The sequence below is a fragment of the Drosophila tropicalis genome, unplaced genomic scaffold (assembly GCF_018151085.1).
Source record: "Drosophila tropicalis isolate 14030-0801.00 unplaced genomic scaffold, ASM1815108v1 contig_859, whole genome shotgun sequence".
NCBI classification, from domain to species: Eukaryota; Metazoa; Arthropoda; class Insecta; order Diptera; family Drosophilidae; genus Drosophila; species Drosophila tropicalis.
In genome coordinates, this window is record NW_027173353.1 from 7,490,699 (window position 1) to 7,517,740 (window position 27,042).

The following is a 27,042-nucleotide window of genomic DNA, read 5'->3' on the forward strand; positions in this document are numbered from 1 at the left end:
CTGTGTCTGTGGCTGCTGCTGCTGTTGATGCGGATGCGGTTGGGCAATGATCTAGGAGGAGGATCGTTACGGTTAGTAGAGTAGGGCAAGCAGGTATTGTAAGTGAATGGTGCTTGAGTGGTGGAGTGGTGTGTGCAATTGCTATCTATCATAATTGTGATCCTAGTCTAGGCTAGCCTAGCCGGGCCTGATGGCCATGGTGCAAGTGATGGGCATGGGCATGGGCGCCCTGACCCGGGCCCGATGGATGGTGGTGCGGGTGCGGATGATGATAGGTGAAATACTGCGAGTATTGCGTGTAGGAGGCTGGCGACCATACCTCGCTACTATGGGCTGCGGCGGCTGATGCGGCGGCCTCATGTGAATGTGAATGCGGATGTGGATGCGGATGATGGTGATGCGGATGATGATGATGCGAATGGGCATGCGGATGCGTATGAGCGTGAGCATGATGATGATGGTGTTGTTGCTGCTGTTGTTGCTGTTGCTGTTGTTGTTGTTGTTGGTGACAACTTGGCGGTTGCTGTTCTGTGCCGGTGCTGCTGTGTGTTGGCAAGGAATTGGAACCCACTCCACGAGACGGCTGCTGCTGCTGCTGCTGCTGAGGTGACGTCGTGTGCGATGATGCCGAGTAGAGACCAGAGTCATCATGCTGCAGCTGATAGCTCTCCGGAGTTGTGGCACTAGCCGACTTCCCTGGCAGATCTTTGGTACCATTCCATTTGGCTGCAGCTGCCGCGGGTTCCTGCTGCTGCTCATAGCCCAGACCATTGGAAAGCGGCGTAGAGCGTTGCGGGGATGTCGATGAGCCGACAGTGCCACCACCAGAAGGTCGTCCATCCTGCAGACTATTCAGTGGCACTCCACTGGAATGAGTGGTGCCCCACATAAGCACAGTTTGACGCTCGTAGGGATCTTGGCTAGCCACTGGATTGACACCGCCTGCCGCTGTTTCCACTTTCGGTGTGACCGCCAGGGAACTGCCAACATTGCCATTGGGTGTGGATCCGGCCACCGGTGAGGGTCCATCCGATGAGCAGGATATTACCTCCATCACTTGTGGCGATGATTTGGGCGTCTTGAGGGCAATTTGCTAAAACAAAAACCAGAAACGAGTGAGCAACAGACGAAGTAAATCTCGTTGAATGTGTCATACCTGTGGGGTGGAAGTGGGACTACCATAGCCACTGCTATAGCCGCTATAGTACTTGCCCGTTTCATCCTTGGAGGCAATGGCATAGCCATCATAGGAGAGGAAACCATTGGCAGCCACATACGCCGAGGCGGGTGGACCTGAGTGCGGATAGTCGGTGTAATAGCCACCGACAGCTCCTTGCAGCCGATACTGATGGAATAGGTTCTCGCTGACTGGATAGAAAGCATTCGCTGGCATCGAACTGCAGCTGCCCATATACAAATTATCAGCGGCACTTGCATACGGCGAGGTTGTATACATTGGATTTAAATTGGAATAGGCGGCGGCCACTGCCACAGCTGGATCGGGCAGATACTCCACTACAGCAGGAGCAGGAGAGCCCACCAATTGACCAGCCAGAGGTGAGGATTGCTGCCCCGCCTGCTGTTGCAGCTGTTGCTGTTGTTGTTGCTGCTGCTGTTGTTGCAGTTTGCGCTTGCTGCGGCAAGTGGATAGAAAATCCCTTAACTGGGTCTTGTAGCGTCGATTGGGACGAGTTGGCGTCACAGGCGGCGGCAGCGAATGGGCAGTGGGCGAGGCACTCGGTGGCACAACCAACTGATCGGCCTCCGAGAAATATGTCGATGCCAGTCCCGTGTCCAAGTAGCTAACCTTAAAGTCCATAGTTCGTTTCCCCAGAAGATCGTGACCTTCTTCGTCCATTAGCTGGCGATGCGTGCAGATGACAAAATCCGGTTTAGAATTCTTGTACACCAAACGGGAACTGGTCTGGAGCCATTGCCATTCGCCGTCCTTCTTCTGATAACGATAGGCAATCATGCCCGAGGCTCCTGTTTTCAGAACTGAATACAAAAAAACAAATGGCATAATGAATTTTTTAGTTGGAGTTGCTAAACCTAATCAATCTATTTAAACTCACGCTCTTGATGGGCACTGGCCACATAGGCTAGATCATCATAGTGCACTAGATCATAGCCACCCATGTTGACCAGTTCGGCATCCGCATAGCCCAATATGTGCTTGCCCCTCTGATCCATGGAGACCAGAGAGAAGTCCAATTTGTGCTTCGACTTGAACATGTTCTCCTTGTGCGGTATCTCCAGTAAACTGGGTGGACCAAATGGTGTGCAATAGGCAAACAGGGCCAGGGGGTGGTTCCTCTGTCTTTCGATTCTGGCCGTGCAGTATCTTGATGCGTCCCCGTATGTCCAGGCGCAGAAACCCGCTTGTATTATCCAGGAGACATCGAAAACGAACAGTGAAACTCCGTTCCAAGTACAAAGCCTTATCCGGAGCGAGTGTCTCGCTCAGTTGCATGCTGCTCATGTCCGCGGGCAGAAAACTGTTCCACAACAGCTGACGTTGCAGTTCCTCGCGATCCTCCGAGTGGACCAATTCGTACACAGATTGATGAACAATGTCAGACTAGAAGTAAACAACGATTTCATTTTAAAATAGACTTAACAAGTCTTTTTCGAGGTCAATCAACCTTTTCTTTATTTTCCTTTGAGATGAGCTTATTGATTTTATTGGGTCTTTTGTTTGTTCTCTACCTGCGAGTCTCTTCCCTCTTTGACTCTCTGGGTCCACTCTTTTTCGGGGCGTATAAATCAAAAAGTGCGCAAATTGAAAATGCGCCCCATGTTGGCCACAAATTGAGACATAAATTCTGCACGCGCCAGAGACAGGAGCAGGGACAGAAATCAAACAGGGCTACCAACAACAGCAGCAACAACAGAAAACTTTCTTTCCTCCATTCATAATGATGATGACGATGATGACGATGATGATGATGATTTGGCCCCAAATCCTCGATAGCTCTGCTTTTAATTGAGCTGCCAAACGGGGCGTGTCAAATGCCGCTTTACACATTTACAACTAAATTAAAAACCAAAGCCCAATGAGCAGCAGCAGCAGCCCCACAATGCACAAGATGCAAAAGGAGGGAAATGATGTAGAAAGCTAACTGCAATTTCAATTTCCATTCGACAAGCGCCAATACCATAAAGTAGGCAAAAAAAAAAAAATCACACAAACACATGTACAGACAAAGACAGAATCAGCAGAAAGGGGCCAAGTTAGGCCCAAAACATGTTGGCCAGAGGCACATGTTCCGGCCACTGAGTCTGTGAGTCTGCTCACCAGAGCAACTAAATCAACGAGCCTGCTGCTGCTGCTACAGAGTGAAGAAGATACCACGCCCCTGTCCTGTTGCCTGTTCCTGCGATTGCGCAATCCTCTGCTAACCTGATCTGATTTTAATTTATGACTCTAGCAATCGGGACAGCAAACATTTCATAATCCCATCGGGTAGTCTGTTTGTTTTTAGCCAAACTTCCGCTTGAGTTGACCCAAAATCCAAATGCAATTAAAATCAATCAAAATGATGCCCAAAAAGAGAACCACAGAGGGACGGAGATACATAGGAGGCAATTCCACCTTCACTTACCTGATGAAAACCCAAATAGCTCTCAATGCTGTGCGTGGCAAAGAAGACCTCGCCTTCGCATGTCAGTATCATTAGAAATCCATTTAGGGCCTGGAAAAAGAAAGAAAAAGAAATGTTCAAAATGATTAAATCAAAACTATGAATTAAATGCTGCTGCTGCTGGCTGGGCTCAACAACAAGTAGCCATGTATATAAAAACCAATATCAATAGAACTTTCAGACAGTAGCTCAAATATGCCTTATGAATGAATATGATGGCGATCATTCATTCACAGCCTGTGGCAAACTCTTCTATGAATGAACCAAAGGCAATCTCAACTGAGCTAAGCTGAACCGAACTGAACCTTGGCGCTAACTTGCGGCTAAAAACGTAATCAGCGCTAAAAGCGGCTCATTTCATTCGAACTGATTCGAGATTCAACCAGGAAATGGTCCGCAATTAAATCAATGAGATGGAAGCATCATTGAAGTCGGGACTCTCTTTTGGTGGTGGTTGCTCTTGTTTTTTTGGGTTCTGTTTTATTTATGTAATTGTAGGTTTCATTCATTCACAAAAAAAGAAAAAAGAAAGATGAACCATTGTAATTAGTCTCATATAGAAACAGAAACCTGTCGCCTGAAAATCTTTCTTCAAACAACCAAAAAGACATGCAAAAGTTACTATATTCCATAAGTCACTGGATTATTCAGCACAGTTTATTGTTTTAGATTGCATTTAAAGCTGAGTTTTATTAGCTGTTAATGGCCAACACGCATGCGATTTTGTTGTAGTTGTTTTTTTATTTCAATTTTTTTTAACATGGTATTGTTGATTCGAAGTTGGTAGTAGATCGAAGCAACTTGAACTGGAAACTGGAACTGAAACCGAAACTGGGCTAAAATGCCGTGTAACGTGTGAAATTGCAACTGAAGACAAATTTGCTGGTGTTCCATTAGTGCCTAGTCTGCGGTGCTGCAGTAATTAATAAAAACAGAACAAAAAATAACCATACATTTATGTATATGTATATGTAGAAACATAACCAAACGGTTTGTAATTAATACGGGCATATTTAAATATCAATTTGCAACCCCGTCCTGGCATCCTCGCATCCTGTCGTACACCTATGCTGGGCAACTGCAGCAATTCCTTTCAAGTTGCGAGAGAAAAATGCGCGCGATTGCTGCTAATTACAGAGCAGACCGAATGGAGGACTCTCCTCTGGCTCTGCTCTGACCTGCTGGACGAGAGTTGGCATTAGTCGACATAAACGCTAAGTGGCGTCATCATTTAAAACGCATCAACAGCCCGCAAAGGATATGGATATGGATATGAATGTGAATATGGCGAATGTGAATAAAGAAACTTGGCCGATTGTCATCAAGCCGCAAACGCACAGACACACACACAGCTATAGGCTTCTCACCAACCAGTCCCATGGACTCATCAATAATCGTCATAAAGATCTTTCAGCCAACGGTAGCGACATGTGGCCAAGAGGAGAGACTCTGTGTTAGCCAGCGATAGCAAGCGAGAGAGAGAGAGAGGCATAGCACAGAGACTGCACAGTGGAAAATCCTTACTAAGCATCTCAAAATTATATAAAAATTGAATTAAAAGTTATCATATTTAGAAATTATCATTGCAAATAGTAAATCTAATCTGATCTCTGATATTGTATGCTTAGTCATTCATTTTTAACTTATTCTGATTATAATTCTCAACTAGTTTTAGCATTAAGAATAGGACCATTGGAGTTCGCGGATCTTTGGCAGATAAAGATTCTCCTAATGATACAATTGGGTGGTTCCTTAAAAGGCTTAGCTTTCTTTTTTGCTAATCTCACTTTTAGAGGATTACAATTTTAGTCTGAAACACAGTTTTTGATGATTTTGTAACCACTGTACAAATGCATTGCCCATTCGTCGGTTTTTCCCCATTTTGTGTAATTTGATTTGATGCTTGCGGGGCACTCTTTTCCTATTTTTTTTTTTGTGGTTTTTCTCTTCATCTTCATCTTCATCAGCAACAAAGAAAGAAAGATTTCTCCACAGTCTAATTGTTTTCCACTTGCTCTGCCCATCTCTTTTGCTCGCCTATTCTTCAACTCCATTTCGGTTTGTATGTGAATGTGCCTGGCCCCACCTGGTGTGGGCTACACTTTATACAAGACATCATCTCGATGGCAACGGCATCGTTTGCTCTCGTCGGCGGCGATGACGACGACTACGACGACGACGGCGGCGTCTTCTAATGCGATTTTAATAATACACGCCCGTCTCTTGGCTTGATAGGATGATGGGTTAGAGGAGAAAAGTGGCCGGCTGGGGGGAAATGCCATAAGATACCTACTATTGTATATTGCATATCAGAGTTTTATAGCTTTGTTGTTTTTGTGATTTGATAAGTTGGCAGCGATTATTTAACCATTTCCTAGCGGTCCAGAAGAAAATCTGACTGGGCACAGCTTGGCAGGCAATCTGCCTGGTTTTGCTTGTCTAGTTTGGCATCCAATTTGGCCATATACGTCTAGATAATTGCTTAATAAAGCCCGTTGGTGAGAGTTGATTATACATCTATGTAAGAAGCCTAACCAGCATAAATATGAAAACAAAAAATGAATCTAATGTTGTAAAAGTTTAATTAATTTAACCGACTTTGGCTTAGAATGTAAGTCGAAAGTGTTTTTGGCTAAAAAGTGAAGTGAATTGTGTACCTATGAAAGTGCAAGCGAGATGGTTGTATACACACACACACACACACAAACACACTCCAGCTGCGTGACAAAACGCCATTTTCTAATGATAATACCGAGTGAGTATGTGACCCAGCGATACAAAAAAGTAAAACTTCCATGAGCAATTGAAAACGGGCAACAGGTAACAAATACCCAAGGTATTAAAACTAAATATGCACACCCCTCCCCATTCCCCCTCCCCTCACACACTCACTCACCTTTAGCTCCAACCCTTTTCAGGCCAGACTGACTAAAAATATGCACGGAAATGCACAATTGTGCAGCCCTGAAGTCGGGCAATTAGCTGCATGTACCGGCCTCTAGCCCCCCTTTTATAGTATTTCTGTTTTTTTTTTTGCCGGAAAGGCAACAAGAAGAAAAACTTACAGTTTTTGGCTTGCATTCAAAAATGTTTCTGCTTTCTGCTTCTGCTATTGTTACAGTTACAGTGTGTGTGTTGTGTAAGTGTGTGTGTGTAGTTTTTTCTGTTGCATTCTCCACGCTGCGTATACGTAATGCACATGGACACGAAACTGCGATTGCAATTGTGCATGATAATGTTTTGGGGGTTAGTTCCACATAGACTTTGACATTGAATTGTGTGGAGTAATAGCAACGACCAACACCAACACCAACACCAATACCAACAAGCAACAACCAACTCGATGGCAAAGCAACAAAAAATGTGGCAAGCGTCTAAAGCGCATGTTGCACAATTGCGTGTGTCTGTCCGTACGTCGGCCACTTGGACCCGTATATTCGTTCGTTGGCCCGAGCTGGGTGAGCTATGTGCACATTAAATTAAACTGTCATGACTGTGACAAGTGCATATGTTGGCGCCTTGGACTACTACAACAACAGCAACAACAACAACTACTGCACCGCCACTGCACTTGGACAATACAGAATTTAATTCAGCAAAAACATGCAATTTTCAGAAGCGATGAGGGACTACCAGAAGGGAGGGGGGTCGACAATTGACTAAACACACTTTAATCTCGTTAGTCAAAAGCGTTAAAGAGCATATCAAGTTCGTGTTCAAATCATTAGCCTTTTGAAGGAATACTTTAAAACACATTTTAGACTCTGACTAAACAGATAAGAAATTCCTCTAAAGCTCTAACCTTCTAAACTTAGTGGGTATTATTAAGTCGTTCTGAATAAAGGCACAAAATGGTTTTGCTCTCGTTTGTTGCAGCTGCTTAAGCTCGAGGATATTAATTACGAAAATATTAGGCTAACACATGTCCAAGTTCCAATTACGTTAATCAATTTGGACACTTACTAATTGCATACAATTCGTTTTTGTTTCTTCTCTCTCTCCGTCTCTATCGCTCTCTGTTTCTATTTCAGTATAGTTTTTGTTGGTTCTTAGGAGGAGGAGGAGAAGGACGTATTGAAAGTTGAGAAGCGTTTGCGTGTTTCAACAGCATGCTAACAAGCTTTGATTGATTGTGTCCTTTCGATTGGCCTAAGAGACTGGGTGATGAAGCCATCCAAACACAAAAAGGAAATATTGATGAAGATAAATTGTGATAGAGAGAGAGCGACGATTACTTCTTCCCTTATATCACTTGACTCACCTGCAGGAACATATCACCATCCAGCAGACCATGTTCGAAGGCTCCCAATTCTCTGGTTCTGTAGCCATCGTGTGCGTGTATATGGGGCAGGACACCATTCTCTTCCTTATCCTTATGCATAACAACTGCAAAGAGCGATAGAAATGGAGAGAGAGAGAGTTAGAAGAAAAACTTAAATATTTATGAGTAAATTTTTTATTTTATTAACCATAAATAATTTATACACAGGCTCGTCATAAATAACTCGCTCAATTGTTTTACCATAGTAACATAAAAATCCAATATACATATATGTGTGTATATATGTATATATTTATAAACTTATATATATATACAATAAATATTTACAGCTTGGCAAAAGTACTAAAAATTGTTTATGGTGTCATTGTAATATTTTATGAGTCCTGTTTGTGCACCCTCCATCCTCCATCCTCTACTTATTACACCCCATACCAAATTCTCCATCCCCCTATATCGAACCCCTCCCACACCCCCCCACTTGCACCATTTTCCTTCGCTTTGCCACCTTTAAGGCGCCTGGCACTGGCTCCCAGTATTATGACATTATGCCAAAAGAGAGTATGAGTTGAATGGGTCACAGGAAAGAGGACAAGGGGGAAGAAGGAAGGGAGGAGTTTACTACCCTTACCCATATAGACGGAGGCCATTTTTGGGTTTCCTTTCTGTGTTGTCCTTTATTTTGTTGTTTTTTTTTTTTTTTTTAATAATAAATTTGTCACAAAAATTGATTTATGCGCGATAAACGATAAAAGAAAATGGAACTTCATATATTTTCACAAATATTAACCTCCACACTAAAGAAAAAACAAAAAATTATTATAATATAAAACAACAACACCAAAAACAAAATAAAATATGCCACGGCAGCTGATGTCATAAATTATGATTTTTATCTGGAGCGCAAATGGAAAAAATAAAAAAAACCCACAAAAAAAGCAACAAAATGAACTAAACTAAAACTAAACCTAATTTACGCATGGCAAACCTTACCAGGAACCACAAAATGCAACCCCTAGCCAAGAGGCTTCTATTTCAATTAGCAGCTTTTCAGAAAAACCAAAAAAAAAAATGAACGAAAAGAAAAGCAAACCCAAACCCCGAAGTTTGTGTACCCTTTCTAAGATTTTGTGCATCTATTAAAGATCCTTGAACCTAAACAGCTGAATAGCAGAAAATGGAGGACAATATAGCTTTAACTGTAAACTTATGTATATCTTAATAAGTTTTGAAATTGATATTAAGTAAAAGTGTCACAGAAATTGCAAACTCTTTTTGTTTAGGGTATAAAACTAAAGTTAAATACTTGAACCCGTTGGAGCTGATGGATTCGGTTGAGTTGGACACTTAGTCGCCTTGGTGTAATCTCTGCAAGGCTTGGGCCTTTTATCAAATTAACCAAAGTGCCCGACCTGGAGAGTCAAGCGGCAGGCGAGATTGTTCACTTCAGTGAAAGTGCGATAAACACACAAACAGTTAGCATGAAAGAAGTGAGGCAAAGGAATGGGATGGTAGAAGGAAGAGGTCCTAGCCAGCAAGCCCTCAAGACCAGGGCCTAACAAATTGCATCATATATACACATGTGCGTGTAATTTCTGGGGCCAAGACCAAGTATGTAATTATTCATAATTTAATTAGGCTCAGTTTACATTTCGTTTTTTATTGTTGCTGTCGTTGTAGCCGTGGTTAAAATATGCGAATGTAGGTACATATAATATATTTTCATATTTTCCTTCTTGTTTTACGTGCATAAACCCATTTAATTAAGGTAACAAATCTGCTGGCATTTAAGGCATATTTAATTTCATTTTTTTTTTTCCTTGTTCATTCTCTTTGTTTAGTAACTAATAAAACACACTTTTTCTGGACCAACCCTCGCTCTGGCCATTAAAGTGGGAAAATGAAACCACCACCAAAAAGCAAAAACCAAACGGATGGAACTAAAATTAACAACGGTGGATGAACTTGGCTAAATCTTGCACAAATCTCTGCTCTCGCTCGCTCCGTATACGCCAAGGGGGCGTGTCCAACAAAATGGCGGAAAAGCGTGCGCAGACCCATGGAAAAACTCAACAAGGAATTGGAAAAGAAGCAGAAGAAGAAGAAGAGGCAGCGGAAAATACAAACAAAACCGTGAAAGAAGACCGAAAAATGATACTGCGCCATAATCGCCATAAACCATTGCACCGAAAATGGGGATCCAATTATGCTGACGGGGGCACGGCCCAACTCTGAGCCCTCTGCTGGGCTGACGGTGCCGGCACGACATGGTGCAAAATAATAATAAATAAAGTTAAAAATTTTCTGACATTTTTGGCAAATATTTTCTACCATGGCCCGACATAAGGCAAATATGTCAGGTAAATGTCAAACAGAAAATTGATTGAAAAACAAAAGAACTGACATCCAACCTGTCACTATTGACACAGGGCAAACACGGTTAGAGAGAGAGATACAACTAACAAGTGTAAGAGAGAGAGTGAGAGAGAGAGAGAGGGGAGTATCAATTTAGCCCGCTTTAAAGCCCCTTTAAAATGCTTAACTTAGGCCCCAGACATAGTTTTGACTCCTCTGCATTTCAATGCTCCGATGAAACCTACGTAAGTCACGCAATGTTTTGTCTGCTTCGCAGTAAACAAAAAAATACAAGGAAAAAATAATCAAAAGACAGAGAAAGAGAGAGAGAGAGAGAGAGAGGGAGAGAGAAAGACTAAACCTAAACAGCTGAGCATTGGCCGGCGTGACAATGTGACGCCTCCTTCTATAGCTGAATACTCATCGACCAGGTAAGCACTTGCCTGCTGCATTGCTGCTTACCCGACTGCCTCAATTGACTGACTGATTGCATGTCCGCCTGCCTGACTGCCTGCCTGCCTGACTGCCATTTATTCATTGTCTGAGTCCAAAAAACAAGCAGAAACTGGAACAACGCACGAAAATTGCCCACAAAATGCTATGTAGTTAGTATGTTTATAGGTTAAGAACTAAGCCTTGGCCTGACACATGAAAACACTCGCCGCTCTTACCACCACCCACCCACTATCTATGCACCACCCAATGGGTAGATGACCTTGCTACCTGTCACAACTGCAATTGCAGACTTCCCATCTCATGTGACCAATAATGAGCTTAACAATTTCCACATGGAAATTACATTTGGACGTTTTTTTTTTATTTTGTCGTCATCTCCAAACGTCTTCCCACGATGACGACAAAAACAAGATCAAAAACCAGTTGGTACATGTTCTCCACCACACACACCACTCCTTCCCAGTCAAATGTAATCAAGTAATGGCATTAGGAATGTTTTTTTTAGTTTTGTTTCTTTGCAAAAAAGGGGGGCAAATCATATTTCAATCGTGTGTGGGAACATTTTAGTTGCAAAAACTGATGGACCAGCCAGACATTGGCTTTTGGCAAGAAGACAAGATGATTTAAATTTGCAAAATCAGTTAATGTATGCGGCAAATGGTTTTGTTTATTTAACAAATTTCCAACTTGACTTCGTTTGTCAGAGCCAATTGGATAACTATTATAGCCAATGACCACAAAAGACCTGCATAATAAGTTATATTTAAAGCCCTTTTCATTTATCCTTTATAAGAAGATAAAACTTGCTTAACTATTTCCAATAAACAGCATCCCATTGAGCATTTGGACAGTTGTTTTAACAGAAATCACTTTGATTATTCTAGTTTTTATAGTTTTTTATCTTAATACGACTTGAAAATAAACCTCTCTGGATAAAAATATCATTCTAAAATGACTCTTATTGATAAAACTATTTGTTTATGATTAAAATTATGTCTGACAAAGGAGTGAAAACTTAAGAAAATAACGCAACATCTTGAAGGAGTCATTTCTGATCAGAGAACAATCTCAATTATGGCTATAAGAAAGGGAATTGGAATGCGATCACAAATTCTCTTAAATGCTGGGTGGGATCCTTCCGAGACCTTCAGAACAGTTAATTTTTGAACGAATCCAAAAACTTTTATATATTATATAAGTATTTCCTTTCAATTCCTCAATTCCTTTCAATCAAAAATTTAAAGAATAAATAGTTTTAAAAAGATATTGATAGCAATGAATACAAAGTCCAAGATTTTCACTTTGAAAATTTGTGAAAAGGATGAACATTTTAGCGAATAAATGTCGAAGAATCTTAAAACTTAAGGACAAACTTCCATTAGCAGATATCCCAGGGAAAAAAGAGAAGAAAGCCAAAACAGAAATGAAATAAATGTTCAAAGCAGTCCATGTTCTTTATTTCCTCCCTGTTCAATTCAAATTTTTGTGTTGTCCTTAATAAAATGTTGTAGGACACTTTTAATGGCAATTTATGTTTCAGTAATTTGAAAAATATAACACAAATTTGACTATCAAAAACGTTTTATTACTTGGCCCATTTGTATGGGGGGAGTGCGGGTGTGTGTGTGTGTGAGTGTGTGTTTGAGGTGGTCGCGTGATGGCAGGAGCGAAAGTACGATTGTAAGAACCAACTATCAATATAGTGGCGAATGGGCAAGGGCAAAAATAATGCTGTCTTTGGCAGTTAATTACGCAACTCATCAATTAGAGAGTTAGACCCATTGCTCAAGACGGGTTGGAGACCACAATCGAACCAACCAAACAGACCCTCAGACCAACAGACCGACCGATCCTTGGATGAAGAAACTGCCCTCATCGCATTGGAGCACATTAAAAATGTACAAATTGCGCGTCTTAACAATTATTGCCTGACCAATAAGGTGGCCAGCAATTATGGCCCTTTTAGATAGCAGCACTTTTTCTTGTCAGTTCTTACTTCCCCTCCCCACAGTTAAGCACGCCCCCCCTTCTGGCCCTATCCCCCGTCATAGATTCACTCTCCCCTATTGCTAGAAAGACAATGGGCCATTAGCAGCGCGCTTTAATTATTTAGTTTGAAGCAAAAACCAAAAGAGAGCAAAAAAAAAACAAAAAAAAGGAAAATGAAAATGCCAAGAGGGCGCAAGTGGGGCGTGGTACATACATTATGTACTTGGGGTACATAGTGAGCCAAGAACCACATACTACTCCGAGCCATGAGCTTTGCTTTTCCACACACACACACACACTTTTTGGTATAGAGAAAACGTTTTTGTTTCGTTTTTCTTTTTGGTTTTCCTTCCTTTTTTTCGCTTTGTTCGACAAGCAAAAGTTTTGCGCAAGTCAGGGTCAACAACTGGAGCCCCTACTGGGATGCATACTGCAAAGGGCCACGTAGGGGCGCAAAACAGAAGTTGAATTGTCTACCAGACACCGAACTCTCTCTCCACATCTTAGTATATAGAAAGATATGTATGTATGTATATATAAGCACATAAAACAGACTTAGATACACAAAAGTTTTCCTTTATCCAGCAGCCGTCGACAATCTGTAATCAATTTTAATCGTTTTGAGTGCTTCCTGCCTAAAATGCCTTCGACTGACTACCTCTGCCTACCTACCTAAGTTCTAATCTCTCCCCAAGAAAACCAAACAAACAAAACAAAAAAAAAAAGGACACACGCCAAATCGAACAATGTATTAAACCCATTTGCCCCATTGCCGGTGCCGGAGACGGGGCCAGGTCCGATTGTGAGAATGTTTCAAGGCAAACATACACTAATTGTAAATTAAATGATCCTGATAATATCCGAAAAACATCTAGACAAACAAATAAAAACCAAATGAAAACAAACTTTGACCTCTGTCCACCCCCAGGAAAAAGAACAGAGGACCACTCCTCGGGCCACACGCCGCAACGGTTCTGGTCCATTAACCCGTCGTCGTCGTCCCTGTCCCCTTCCCCTTACTTGTTCTCATTCTCGTCATCGTCATTGTCATTGCCATTGCAGAGCCGCGTGGCGGCTTCCTTTGAGATTCAAGTTGGCACCAGGAACCAGGAAAGGAAACTAATGTTTATATTGGCTTTTCAACCAAACAAAAATGCAACGGATGACACGTGCCAGGAGACCAGGAGAATTGCTCCTGCTGCTGCTGCTGCTCCTTTTGCTACTTTTTTGATGAACTTCGTTTGACCGCTAATTGTCAAAATATTTACTCAAGTATTGAAAGAATCGAAACAGAAGGAGGAATGGAATTGGAATGCCATATTAGGAGTGGTTTTTTGGGGTTGCTAGTGTTTTTTTTGGGGGAGGACGTGTTCCAGCAAAGAGTCTCTTGTTTTGCACTTAAACTTAATTAATGCCAATTTTCAGCAATTAAATTTCTGTTGCTCGTAAAACAAAAGCCAAAAAACGAAAATGCCAATGAACCGACAGTCCGCTCTCCGATAATAAAGTCATCAAGGCAAAAAGTTTATTGCATTGTTTTAATTCATTTAAATTAAAACAATAATTTATCCCCGACCATTGATAAAGAAGAACTTTGCGAGGTTTACCTAAGCAAAGTCAAATTTGTTTTAGAAATTAAATTTTGGATTGGATTTAGCTCAAATTCCAAAGGATATCACATATTAAATTAGGCACTACATTAATGATTCCCTAATTTATAATAACTTCTTAAGCGCACCTCGCAAGCAACTATTATACATATGTTCTTATCCATAAAAACAAAAAAAAAAAAAAAAACGTAATAATAAATAAAGACTTGGTAAAATATTTGTCTATTTGTTCCTTTCTTGTTCTACCTTAATCCGTCAGTGGCACTAATTTTGCCACGTGCGTGTGTCCTGGCGCTGACTCATAGTTCTATCTCTTTCTGTCTTTGTCTCACTCTCACTCTGCCTCCCCCCTTTGTCGCCATCCCCCTGGTGTGGCCTTTGAAATTAGTTTTGAATCATTTATGAGTCATGTTTTTAGGGGGCTCGGTGTAACTTTCCATTCCTTCTCTAGTCCCCCGCATCTCCCCACACCCCCTTTGAACACAAAATAGAGTGTGCCTTAGAGCATAATCGATTTAATAGCTGAAAATGTTACGCGCCTTATGGTCCTTGAGGGGTTTTCCCCCGTAGTATCCCTGTATCACTCTCACTCACTTACCTTGAAAATAACTTTTGGTTCTTAAATAACTAACGGACAGCCTTAATATGCTCAGTCGATCCAATTTGCTCAATATATTCTGCTCGAAGGGCAGCAGCGAGGCAAGCAGATCCAGTTCCGCGTTGAGACGCTCGCGATGCCGTTTTGATGGATTGCTCTTTGTGACGCCATCCTTGGGCGGTGGTTTTAGGCTGCAACAAAAAGAGGAAAATGTATGAGAAAAATTACAAAAATTTAAAGGCAGCAACACAAAACGAACAATTTTCATGCATAATCCGGGTTGGGGGTGCCTAAGAAAGGAGAGAGACCCCGGAATGCTGCCGCCACCAGCTGACGTTCATGCGTCATGGAAAAGGTCAAAATTATTAATTGCATTTATCAGTTTACCCAAAAACTCCAACGAGAATGGCAATGGTCAAAATTTTAACAAAACTCTAGGTGAAAATCCACCCCTTGGCTTAGGAGGATTACAACAACAGAATGACAGAGAATGGACACACGCCGTCCTTAGTCATGGTCTCTTGGTGGTGGTATAATATCTATTTGAAAATCGATTAGACAGGCCCACTTGATCAGTTAATTAAATGTAGAAATGCAGATAGAGTGAAAGAGAAGGAACTCTTTCTTGAGAAATATTCAATCATTTCTGATACCAAATGGAATACTTTTCATATTATTAATTTAAGACTAGGATATAGTTATAAACTATCAACCTAATGGCAACTAAGGCCTTCGGCTTAGACGAAAAATACATCCATACACTATCCTGGGATTCGAACCTGGATCCTCGTTGTTCAGTTGCCTAAATGACTTATTACTTATTACCCCAAAGAACCCAAAGTAATGGTAATCTAAATAGGTAAATAGCATTTCTAAAATATATGCCATTTCTTTGTAGGTAAGGAATTTGGTATCTATTTAAGTCTTTAGATTGAATACACGTTTATAATCTCCTTAAGTGTTTGGCCAATGTTTCTGGCATTTGACCCTTTAATAATTTCCGCGAATCAAATCATAAAGATAAAAGATTCCTACCAGACGGAACTGAACAAATTAGAACTCAGCTGCAATCTGTGGTCGGTCCAATTAAATGCCATAAAATGCCACAATCCAACACACACATACAGACAGAAATGCCATAGTAAATCTCGTAACACTGATATCACTCAGGAAGAGGGGATGGTGAAGAGGCAGTGGGCCAATAAAACTCATAAATGCATTTATGATGGTTGTCCAGGTTGACTTGACTTGGCTTGGCTTGGGTAAAGCTTGCCGCTAATTCATCATTATCTTGGCTGTAAGCGGATAAGTCGAGCAAATGGACATATATATTATTGCAGAGGATTTACTTCTCTCTCTCTCTCTCGCTCAATCTCTAACTCTTTCTTACTCTTTATGTCTGATTGTGTTGTCTGTCTCTTTTGCTCGGTCTTTGAATTTTATGTGTATTATTTTTAATCATATTTTGTCTCATCATTTTCATTGACATTATTACAAAGTTAATTGCGGTAATTAAATATAATTACTGTTGTAATTTATGAGCCCCCGACCCCTTCCATGGCCATATTGGACGTACCCCCTACACACACACACACACACACATACCTTTGCCCTCTGCACCTCCCTCCCACCCTTTTACTCCCTTTTTTTTGTCACTGTTAAAGAATTTGTTGTGTTTTTTCCATTGTTTGTATGAAGTGCTTTTTTGTCGCTTTGTTGTAGTTGTGAAAAGTTTTTTGCTTGGTTGCACACACACACATACATACATACAGCCCTCGGACCTAGTTCTCCTCAGGACATTGCAGGACATTGTTTGGCGTTAAGTTAATTGGCTGATGGCTGATGGGATGTTCGTTTTTTCCTTCTTGTCCTTCTCTCAGTTTTTTTTGTTGTTTTTTCTTGTCCTGGTAATTGTCACTGGCATGTCCGTTTGATGTCAGCCCCAGCCGCACTCCCGGATGGGACAAGGCGACATGTTCCTCAAATTGTTCCAGTCGGTCCCCAATCTCATTCATACTTATGTATGTATATGCATGCCACAAAGGTGTCGTCGTCTCAACCAAATCGAAATGGAATGCAAAATTGTCGCCACAATTGAAGCTCCCCATATACCACTAGTTAGTTACCGCGAATAGATGGCATCTCAACCATTAATTTATTTAATTAAATAAATGCAAAGAAACTTTTTAACCAAATTATTGGTCTCCCACTTGAGAGCCAAAATGAGGGATAAACGGCTCAAATTGGTAGACCAAAGCAACCAAATTGTGTTGTGGGAGCTCAGTTTTCGTTTTGATGATTTATAAGTACCTATGATTATAAATATTGACCGATGATAATGAAACCGTTAGACGCATTGGAATGCAAAAGATAATTTCAAACGATTTCTGTTGTTTTTTTGCTTTGTTTTCGATTCGTATTTTATTTTTTTTAGCTTGCTTGCAGTCATTCAAGGGCCTTGTGCAAATTACGAGGACGAAACAAAATTAAGGCCCGGACTAAATTGAGGGCATTGCGGTAGATAGTTTTTTTTGTTTTTTTCGTTGAATAAAATGTATAATTTTCTTATTATCTACACAGAAAAGAGCAAAAAGAAGCAGAGAAAGAAAAGACGCAACAACGGTAACTGGCAGAAATAGGCGACGAGAAGGAATACGAAATGAAACGAGAAGAAGAAGAAATAAAATGAATTCCATAAACAACTTTCCAAAAAAGAAGTTAAGGGTGAGAGGGAGCTGAATGGAGCTGGGCTCATTTCTTTTGTCTAAAGAGCGTGGGAAGGGGCAGAGAAAGGGAAAGGGGAGGAAGGTGGTGTCGAGACCCATAAAAACGTCGCAAAGAGAAACATTGTGAAAGAGGGTGAAGAAGAAGCATAGCAAAATAAGGCGAACAAAGGATAAATGCATGTGGCTCCTTGCGAAAAAGTTTCAGCCCCCCAAAAAGCCATTTTTATTTTTCCTACGACTCAACAGAACAAAGTCGTCGACGTCGTCGCTGCGTCGTCGTCGTCGTCTCCGTCGCCATCGTCATTTCATTACATTTTCTCTGCATTATTTTTGCCATTTTCTTTTTCAGTTTTTTTTTTCCCCCCTTTTCCCAGAGACCATTATGAAATGAATTGCTTTTAAAGAAATTACTTTGGAGCGGAGGTTTTTGGATTAAAGAGAGGGCGAGAGAGAGTGAGAGAGAGAGAGTCTTTGGGGAGAATTGACACAAATTGCAAGCGGATTTTATATTTTTGGGGCCGCCTTCTGTGCCACGCCCTTGAAAAAGCAAAGTCCTAGAATACAAATCCCGCTGCACTGACGCCCAACACGTGGCCCGGAGAGTAGGAGTAGGCGTTAGTAGGATGCATTCCTTCATTGGGGTAAGCCGGTATTATCATCACACATTGTTGTGGCTGTTTTGCTGTTGTTGCTTGACACGCAATCCTTTTGGAACACATCGGAGAGGGGCAATATGCAGGGGCAGGTCGGGGTACATGCATGCAAGGCATTATTACGCATACGCAATGTGGGCCTTTGCGGCCGCCTCGTGTTCTGGCTTTCGTGTTGATCTTTGCATGCTCAATTTGGCGCCAAAAATCGCAGCAAGCCGTTAGTCCACACCATGTCAGCAGACACTCATTCATTCACCTCATTCGCTCACTCACTCTCATTCATTCATTCATCAGCATATGTACGTATGCTCTCCCTCACTCTCGCTCTCTCTCTCTGCTTTTTTTTTTGTGTGTCTCTGTTTCTAGCCCAAGTGGCGTATGCGTGATGCGTGCCGCGACTGCATCGTCTCGTCTGGTTACCACACAAAACGCAAAGTGGCGTGTCTCCATGTCCAAAAAAACAGAAACAGAGCAAAATACGTACACACATATATATCGAGCAGCGTAGGCGTCAAAACGCAACAATTACAACAACATCAACAACAACACGACCACTTTTACTGCATGCCACAACTTTTCCCCCTTTGTGTTTCATTTTTGCAACTAATTTGATTTTGCATGCGGCTTGGTCACTCTCCAGTTAGGTAGGTCAATGTTTGAACTAGTTCTATTCCAAGGAAATGCCCATCTGTCTGGATTACTATAGCTTCAGAATCGAAGCATAAATGTAGTTTAAGGACGCGATCAGTTATAGGTAAACAAAGAAAGGTTATCTTCCATAAAGGAAGAGTAGTCTTCCAATAATCCTTAAACCAGCACTTAAAGCAGTCAAGCAGTTCTTGTCACATAGTTAAGCTTCCTTCTTGTGTGGATTATCTCACTGTTATTATCTCATCTCGCATTGCCTGTCACTTTGGCATTTTCTTTAAAAATGTCACAATTAATTGAATTTGCATATTTGGCGAATGAAAATGTCAACACACAAAGGCGGACCGACCAAAATGTCAAAACAAACAAAGTTAAGCGCCATTTAAGAAGCGCAAGAGAGTAAAAACAAGACAAAGAAGAAGAAGAAGAAGCTGTCAACTTGCAGGGCACAAAACAAACCGAACTTGAGGTGATTTGAGACGAGAGTGTGAGTTTGGGATTCGTATCGAATCCACTTAAGAGAGATCACACAGTGAACACTTGCTTTTAATCTATGGACCACTTAATGGATCTGCGCCAAATTCACGCATAAATTTAAAGCTGTAAAAATTAACAAGGAGCGAGTCAGAGAACCAACTCAAAGGAGCCAACTCATTAATTTTGTCAACCCAAAAGAAGAGCCCCAACCCCAGGCCAGATCCAGCCACAAAAGACGAGAGAATCGCAGTAGCTGGCATCACAGCGCAGAAAACTACAAAACGATCGCGCAACTCTGTCAAGATAACAACAAAAAGGCAACACCAAGAGGAGGCTGCAACACCAAGGCTCTGAGTCAGAGTCAGAGTTGGAGTTGGACTTCGAATTGGAGTTGCAGTTGGGGTTGGGGGGACAGAGAGGTTCACGGCCCAGACTAATCGTCAGTAGGTAGAACTTTTGAATGGAATTAAGTTGTTAACGCATTATTTGCATATTTAGCCAAGTTGCCGGTTCGCAGGTTGCAAGTTGCTTGCGGTTTGCCATCTTCATTTGCATATTAATTGTGCAAAACAATTTTAAAAGAGTTCCAAACCGAAAAAGCAACATTCAAGTGACACTCGAACATGGTTCAAGCCCCACATTTGCTCCTCTTCGCCTCTTGGCTCCTTCTCCTTCTTAATGAAGTGATAAATGTTATTGCCAAAACTTAAAGAGAGGCCGCTAAATCGACTTCTATGGGAACTACTAAAACTACCGAATGTCAAAATATTTATAACAAAACAGGCCATAGCAGGAGTAGAAGAGGAAGAGACAGAGAGAAAACAAAGTTTTATGATCTCGAGCCGAAAACAAAACGACAAAGGCAATTGCAATTTTTGTAGCCAACAGATACAGTACATAAATTTATACAGAATAACGTCAACTATGCCGACAAAAGCAATACCAGTGGCAACAACAACAACAACAACTGTGGGGCAAAAGCAACTCATTTATTTTATCGATTAAACATTTTTGCGATTCGCCTAGCGGAATCTCTGGGCCCGAGCAGCGGCAGTGAAATTTAGTTTCTGTTGTTTTTTTTTATGTGTGCGCTTTGGCTAAATGTATCTACTACTGACACACACACACACACTCGCACACACACACACAGAGTTGTTGTAGGGGGAAGGTAAACTTTGAGAACCTTTTGACAGCTGCGAAAAGCTGCCGAAGCAGCAAAGGAAGGAAACTAGCCGGGTTCCACCCTGCTTTCTATATATACATATATATATAGATATCTATATATGTACAATCATGTATGTATGTATGTATATTGGTATGTATGTAAGTAGGTGGGCGCGGCTTTTTTCCTTTTTTCTTTTTTTGGTTTTTTGTTTTTTGCTGGGGCTGATTCTCGTTCTGAATCCCCACGAAGCGCTAATGATGCGCATTTGCCATTGGCATTAATCACATTTATAATTTATTATTTATACGGCATAATTATAAAAATTATTTTTGATTTTACAAATCGAAACGGTAAACGTAATCCAGCAAATATAGACACAACAAACTGTTTTAAAATGAAACAACGAAACTTAAATACACTCATTTTATACGTCTCTTACTTAAAGGACCCAATTGGTAAGAACTTTCCAAAGACAATGCCAAAGGATACTGGTTAGAAGAAGGTTGATAATTTCAGCAGATGTTCCAGTTAAATAAAGTTAGATTTTCCTTTGGACATAAAGAATATTTTTGTTCATTGAGTGAATTCCTAGATCCAAAGTGAAATTATAGAGTTCTTACAAGTTTGTTTATCTTTTTCAAAGGTAATTTCATTTTTTATTGGAATTTCGAATTTGATTAACCTTATACAGAGACTTAAGGGTAAAATGGAGAAGAGCATCTCATAGACAACCCGATTCTAATATGTATATAAAGTTGGGATAGTTTTTAAAGGCCAAGTTTTAATACGGCTTAAAGCTTGATAAGGCATAACTTTTATCCTTGTTGGCCAGGGTATATCAACTTTAGTTAGTTAGCGTAACTAAATGTACAAAAAACAAAGCGAATGAAAAGTATCACCTGCTTGGGTCGAGACACCGACAGCCCCCTACTACAGCTACAAGCAGCCCGATCCGACAACCCCGAGCCCCCCCCTCTCTCTCGCTATGTCTGCATTTGGTCCTATCCACTCTCTTTCTGTTGAGCGGCAGCGCTCCACTTCAGCGCACACTCAAAGGACACAGCAGAGTGCGTCCTGGCTGCACCTTGGGGTGGATTTTTTTTTTTTTTATGGAACGCTTTTGGTTAATTTGAAATTCTTTTGTTTTGCTTTGGCTGGCCCGAAAACGGCAACAACTAAATGTTGAGAAAAACAACAACAACAAAAACAAAAACTAGGCGCAGTCCTTCTATAAGGGGGAGTGGGGACGGTAAAGGGGGGGTGTCTGCCAGCCCAAATGCAGGTGGTCAATTTTTTTTTCCTCAACGTATATATATATATATATATTTTTGGTGGCTTATGGATTAGTAAGTTGGGTTGGGTTGGGTTGAGTTAAGGCACGGGCTAGGGTTAGGGTTTGGTTTTGAGTTCACTGACTTATTACTCCTTTTATCCAGTTGTTCGTTGCTTTAGTAGGCTGATCCTGATCCATTGATCCGTATGCCAGACATTTGAGCCATTAAGAGGCAGCAGCTTAAATTGTAAGGTCTAAGCGTTTTAACACCTACCGATATGGCCACAGCCCTGAGCAGAAATGGCAACAACAATGTTGCTCAAATGGAGGGGAAATGACTGACAGACAGAGACAGATAGCGCGCAGGGAGAGTGAGAGAGAGAGAGAGGGAGAGAGCCAGTGTATTTAATGGCCGCCCATTGCCAACAACCCACCGACCCACCACCCATCTTTCGCCTCTCAGCTTGGGCATATGGAGCAGCACTATTTAGGCTTCGATACGCTGCATTACGCAATGGTGTTAATTACCAACACACGGACAAAAATCCAACTCAAACATAGCGAGATAGCACAGCCCAGGAGGAGGAATGGAATACAAACTCATGCATAGGCAGATGATAATCGTTGTAACTGAGAGCAAGCCAAGCGAACGTAAAACGGTTAGACAAAAGACGTTAGCAAGGCATCTAGCCATATTGCCACATAATGTCCCCAATAGACATCCATCGAAAGATAACAAATTGGAGGCAAATGAATATACTGACTCATCTCCCTTTAGTTTATCCTTTTATGTGGAATTTCTCTAAAAGTATTTCCCAATCATATCTATGCCTCATCTTCCATAATTAGCTGCAATGTTTCATGTAATACTTTTAACCCCATGTGAACCATCGACCGACCGACCGACCGAAAGACCTATGGTGCTGTTGAAAGGGCGCAGGCGCAACTAATGGGCAAACCCTCCACCATCAACCCACCACCAGCAACATCACTCGCAGACCTCGCAGGGCCAACTGTTGTCCTTTGGTCATTTCGTTTGACCAACATTAAATGAACTTTTTTATGGTGCTTTATGCCTCCTCCCGACTTTGCCATACAATATCATACTGGCCATATGGTCATCTGGTTCGAGTCAATTTTTCAATTTATGCCTTCGAGGCAACTGAGAGAAACATATGTCGCGGGTCTGCGGTCTCAGAAGGTCCCTCTCGATCTCCCACCCAATAGAGGAAAGGTGCGGGAAGTTGTTGTCATATGGGAACTTATTTAAAATGGGTTACTTGGGCCAAAAATAATACATCATAATTATAACTAGAGCAGAGATAGACGAACATCAAACGAACACAGGGTCATAAAGGATCTAAGGTATAAAGGATTATGAAAGAAATGAAATGAAATGAGTTTGTAAACTGAGAATGAAGTAAACTAATCAAATTTTTAAAGATATTGATTTGATTTCGAGTAATAAAGAGTACTAAACAGTTCAAAACCCAATTTAAAAGCCATGGAGGAGTAACTTTAACTTTTAACTCTTTTCTATTGCAAGACAAGTTGCAACTCAATCAAAGTTTAATGCATAATACAGAAAACACGAGGGCTTGAACTTTGAACAATTTCCCGGCCCCTCAAATCCTTAACATCAACTGCAATTGCAATATGGCTAATTGCATTTGCTTCAGCAGCTAACAAGGATGAGAGGGACAGTAAAGGCAGTAAAATATGGTTGGTAGGATAGGAAAACCAGCTGCCGCAATCAATAACGAACTCAAGCACAAATACAACTGCAACAACAACACCAGTAACAACAACATTATAAACAACAACTAGCTGATAATCAATAAAGCAAAAAAAAAAAAGAAAAGCAGGACTCATATATCCATAACAACCAACAAGTGGAAGACAAACCGAGAGCAACTAAACAATTTTTAAGAAACGAACAGATAGAGAGAGAGGGAGAGGGTAAAAGAGAGATCAAGGGGCAGCTGAAAGCTTTAAGTTTTCGAGGTTTACTGTAGTTTTAAACGCAATTTCTTAATTCAAGTATTGCCAGCTGCCTCTGCCCTCTTGTCGCTCATATGAAACGCGTCATTTATGATCGCAATTAAAATTTGTACAAGAACATTTTGTGTCTCACCCAAAAGAACACACACACACTCACACACACACTCGCACTTCTTTTTGATCATTTCATTAAAGCCACAATGTAAACTCAACTCTATGACGCTGACAAAGGGTGCTGCTCCATTATTTTAATACCGATCCCGATCCCTGTCTCTCATACGACCTGCCACTTATAATTGCAGGTGTGCATTGCAACTGAAAGGGGCCAAAGCATGGGAGGGGAGGGCGGACAAGCAAGGTGACAATTTTGCGTCAGTCGAGCGAGTCAGTTCAGGGTTGAACTGAAAGTATGTGTTTTGTTTTTTTTTTGCTAGCCACATTGTGGAAGTGTAATTGTTTCATAGTCTGTTTTTTGTTTTTATGTTTCGTTTTGTTTTTAACACAGGCAAAGAATAACAAAATTATGCCTTTCGATGTCCTTTCGATGGTTCATAAAACAAATTAATAACTTTTTTATCAAAATTTTTATGCTTATACAGAAAATAAAGATCATTATATTACTATATTGTTATTAAGTTATACGAATTTTCTGTTGATAATACGAGAAGTCATCAGAAGTATATGAATTTGAGTTCACTAATAACATTAAGTATTCAAATTACTTAAAGCTTACACTGCACCATTACTAAAACGGTTACTAAACTAAAGTTTTCAAAGCCTTAGATGCTAGTTAAACCAGATTTGGTCTTATTTCGATCTAATCACAGTAGATAGGAGGATACATGGGAAAATGTTTGCTGTTTTAGATGCTAGATGCTGATCAGCTGCCGATAATTATGTTTCAAGAGCTAAGATGGGTAGCCAAATGAGGGCGTGGCACAAGATGTACTTTGCTCGGCATTCCATTTTATTATTACTACTTTTTTTTGCATATTTACAGGCGTTGCGTATAATTATGCGTGTGTGTGTGCATTTTTGCTGCAGTTTTTTTATTATTATTTTAAGCGAGATAAAAAGACATAGTTAAGTACACAAAATGATCAGAAATTATACACATACATATATGGACTGGCAGGCAGACTGAAGAAGACTTCATTTTTGGTGTGGTGCACATCAAGGGTATTCAGGCTGTCCAGGGGACCACCCTGAGGGCCAAGGGCCAATCATCATCTTTTATCTTCATCATCAACAGCGAGTCAGCGAGGGCTACTGTAATTTCACGCAACTCTGCCGACATGCATAATGCTAATAATTTCAATGAATGGGTTTGGGGTGAGGGAAAGAGGGGCGCTTGGGGGGTCAGAGCAGTTGAGGAGCAACGGGCAATGGGCAACGATTATGATCAAAGTCAAAGGACGGCCGCAAGTAGAAACAAATCGAAGTTTGTCAACAAATGGCAAAAGAATCATTAATAATCAAAATGGAATCGGTTACGTCCAGGGGATGGGGGAGAAGCTGTAGGCAATACCAGTAGCCCTTTTTGTGAGCTACCAGATAAAGCCAAGTTGGATAACAATGGCAACAGTTTACAGATTAATAGAGCCAACAAATCGTTCATCAGCGGGTGGCGGCGGTGGCAGTGGCAGTGGCGCCACAAGGTGGTAAGTGTTGGTAAGTGGCAAGTGCAGGCGACGGCAATCGCCTCCACTCACGCGCATTGATTGAAATCTTTCAGTATAATAATAAACCCCTCGGAACAGATTCCTCGTTCCCCTCAATTGTCGGGTCTTTGGGTATATCAGTAACTTGGTATCCCGACAACTCCCGCAGCGTTTCCCCGCACTTTCGAATTGCCTCTCCATACACATGTATCCGCAATGGGAACAGGAACAGTGCAGAGCACTAAACTCACCTTTTGCCATTACGTCGCCTTCGCTTGGTGGCGTAGACGGTGCCCAGCTGGCTCATTGCAAGGGCGGAGTTCGTTATGGTCGCCGTTGTGAATGATTTTGTTGTTGGTTTTTTTTCCTTTCCTTTTTGTTTTTTGTTTTATTTTTTTGATTTTTTTTGTTGCGCTGCGACGGTGCGCGCACTTGTATGGAAGTTCTCTTTCTCTTCTTATTTTTCGCCCTTTTTTTTGTAATTGGTTTTTATTTATTGATTTGGTTTGCTTTTAGCACACAGCAGAAGCTGAGAGATTCCTCTGCTGCGAGTTCCTGCTGCGGCTGCTTGGTTATTGATTGGATTGGGATTTGGTATATTTGTATTGGTATTAAATTGGGTGTATTCCGCAATTGGAATCACACGCGTTTCTTATTTATTTATTATTTTATGTTTGGGTTTTTCTCCTTTGCTTTTCTTTTCTTTTTTAATAATTATCGCGCTTACATTTTTTGTTTGTTTCTTTCATTGTTGCTTGTGTGTTTATTGCACCATTTTGTAAGAGATCTATCTAAAAGGAAGAGTTGAGATATCCAAAAAAAATTAAGATTTTAATGCTTAAGGTGTGCCGTTAATGCTATCTAGATCTTAAGACCTAAAAGATACAAAACAAAAATCTCTGTCCGGGATGCAATGGAATGGTTTTAAGTAGCGACGGCTTAAACACATTGCTCCATGGATGAAAATTTAATCACAGCGGTCGATAAATTAGGATTTTTCACACAGTTCAGTTCAATAGTTTTCCATTACAACTTTGTATCTTAATTTTGGCACATATTTTTTATCAAATTCCGTTGACAACATTCTATAGACCTTATTTTGGAAATCTGTATTCAGTTTGTATAGGTGGGTGGTATTATATTTAGTATCTATTAACTTCCCAATCTTTTAATAACTCAACCTATTATAGACTCTTCAAATATATATATTGTCTAGCTTGGCTCATATGTAACTTTAAAACTTTTTATAATACTTCTTTAACATTTTTGGTATCTATACGATCTTAAGCCCCAAGTCAAAAGGACCCAAGCAAATTGAGTATATACTTTACTTTTGAAACTATTTTGGTAAAGACAAGTAAATTTAATTCTTTTGTCTAAGAAACTTTGCCTTTGGTTTTCATAAGCCAATTTGAAATTTTTGATTCTTAAGATTCCAATTGCTCATAATAAGCAGTAAGTGGAATTTCCAGTCTGAATAATGGTTCTATTAGGAATAAATCTGTAA

At 40.8% G+C, this 27,042-nt stretch overlaps 1 protein-coding gene across 1 annotated transcript; it reads right to left on the bottom strand.

Annotated features, from left to right (window-relative positions):
* ss (spineless) lies at window positions 1-26,221 on the bottom strand. The gene is given in 8 exon segments (XM_068297656.1): window positions 1-1,093; window positions 1,157-1,998; window positions 2,076-2,307; window positions 2,309-2,581; window positions 3,606-3,695; window positions 7,906-8,030; window positions 14,932-15,122; window positions 25,787-26,221. Coding segments are annotated over 8 exon segments (2,730 nt in total). The 5' UTR covers window positions 25,843-26,221; the 3' UTR covers window positions 1-172.
* Between the last annotated feature and the right edge of the window lie 821 nt (window positions 26,222-27,042).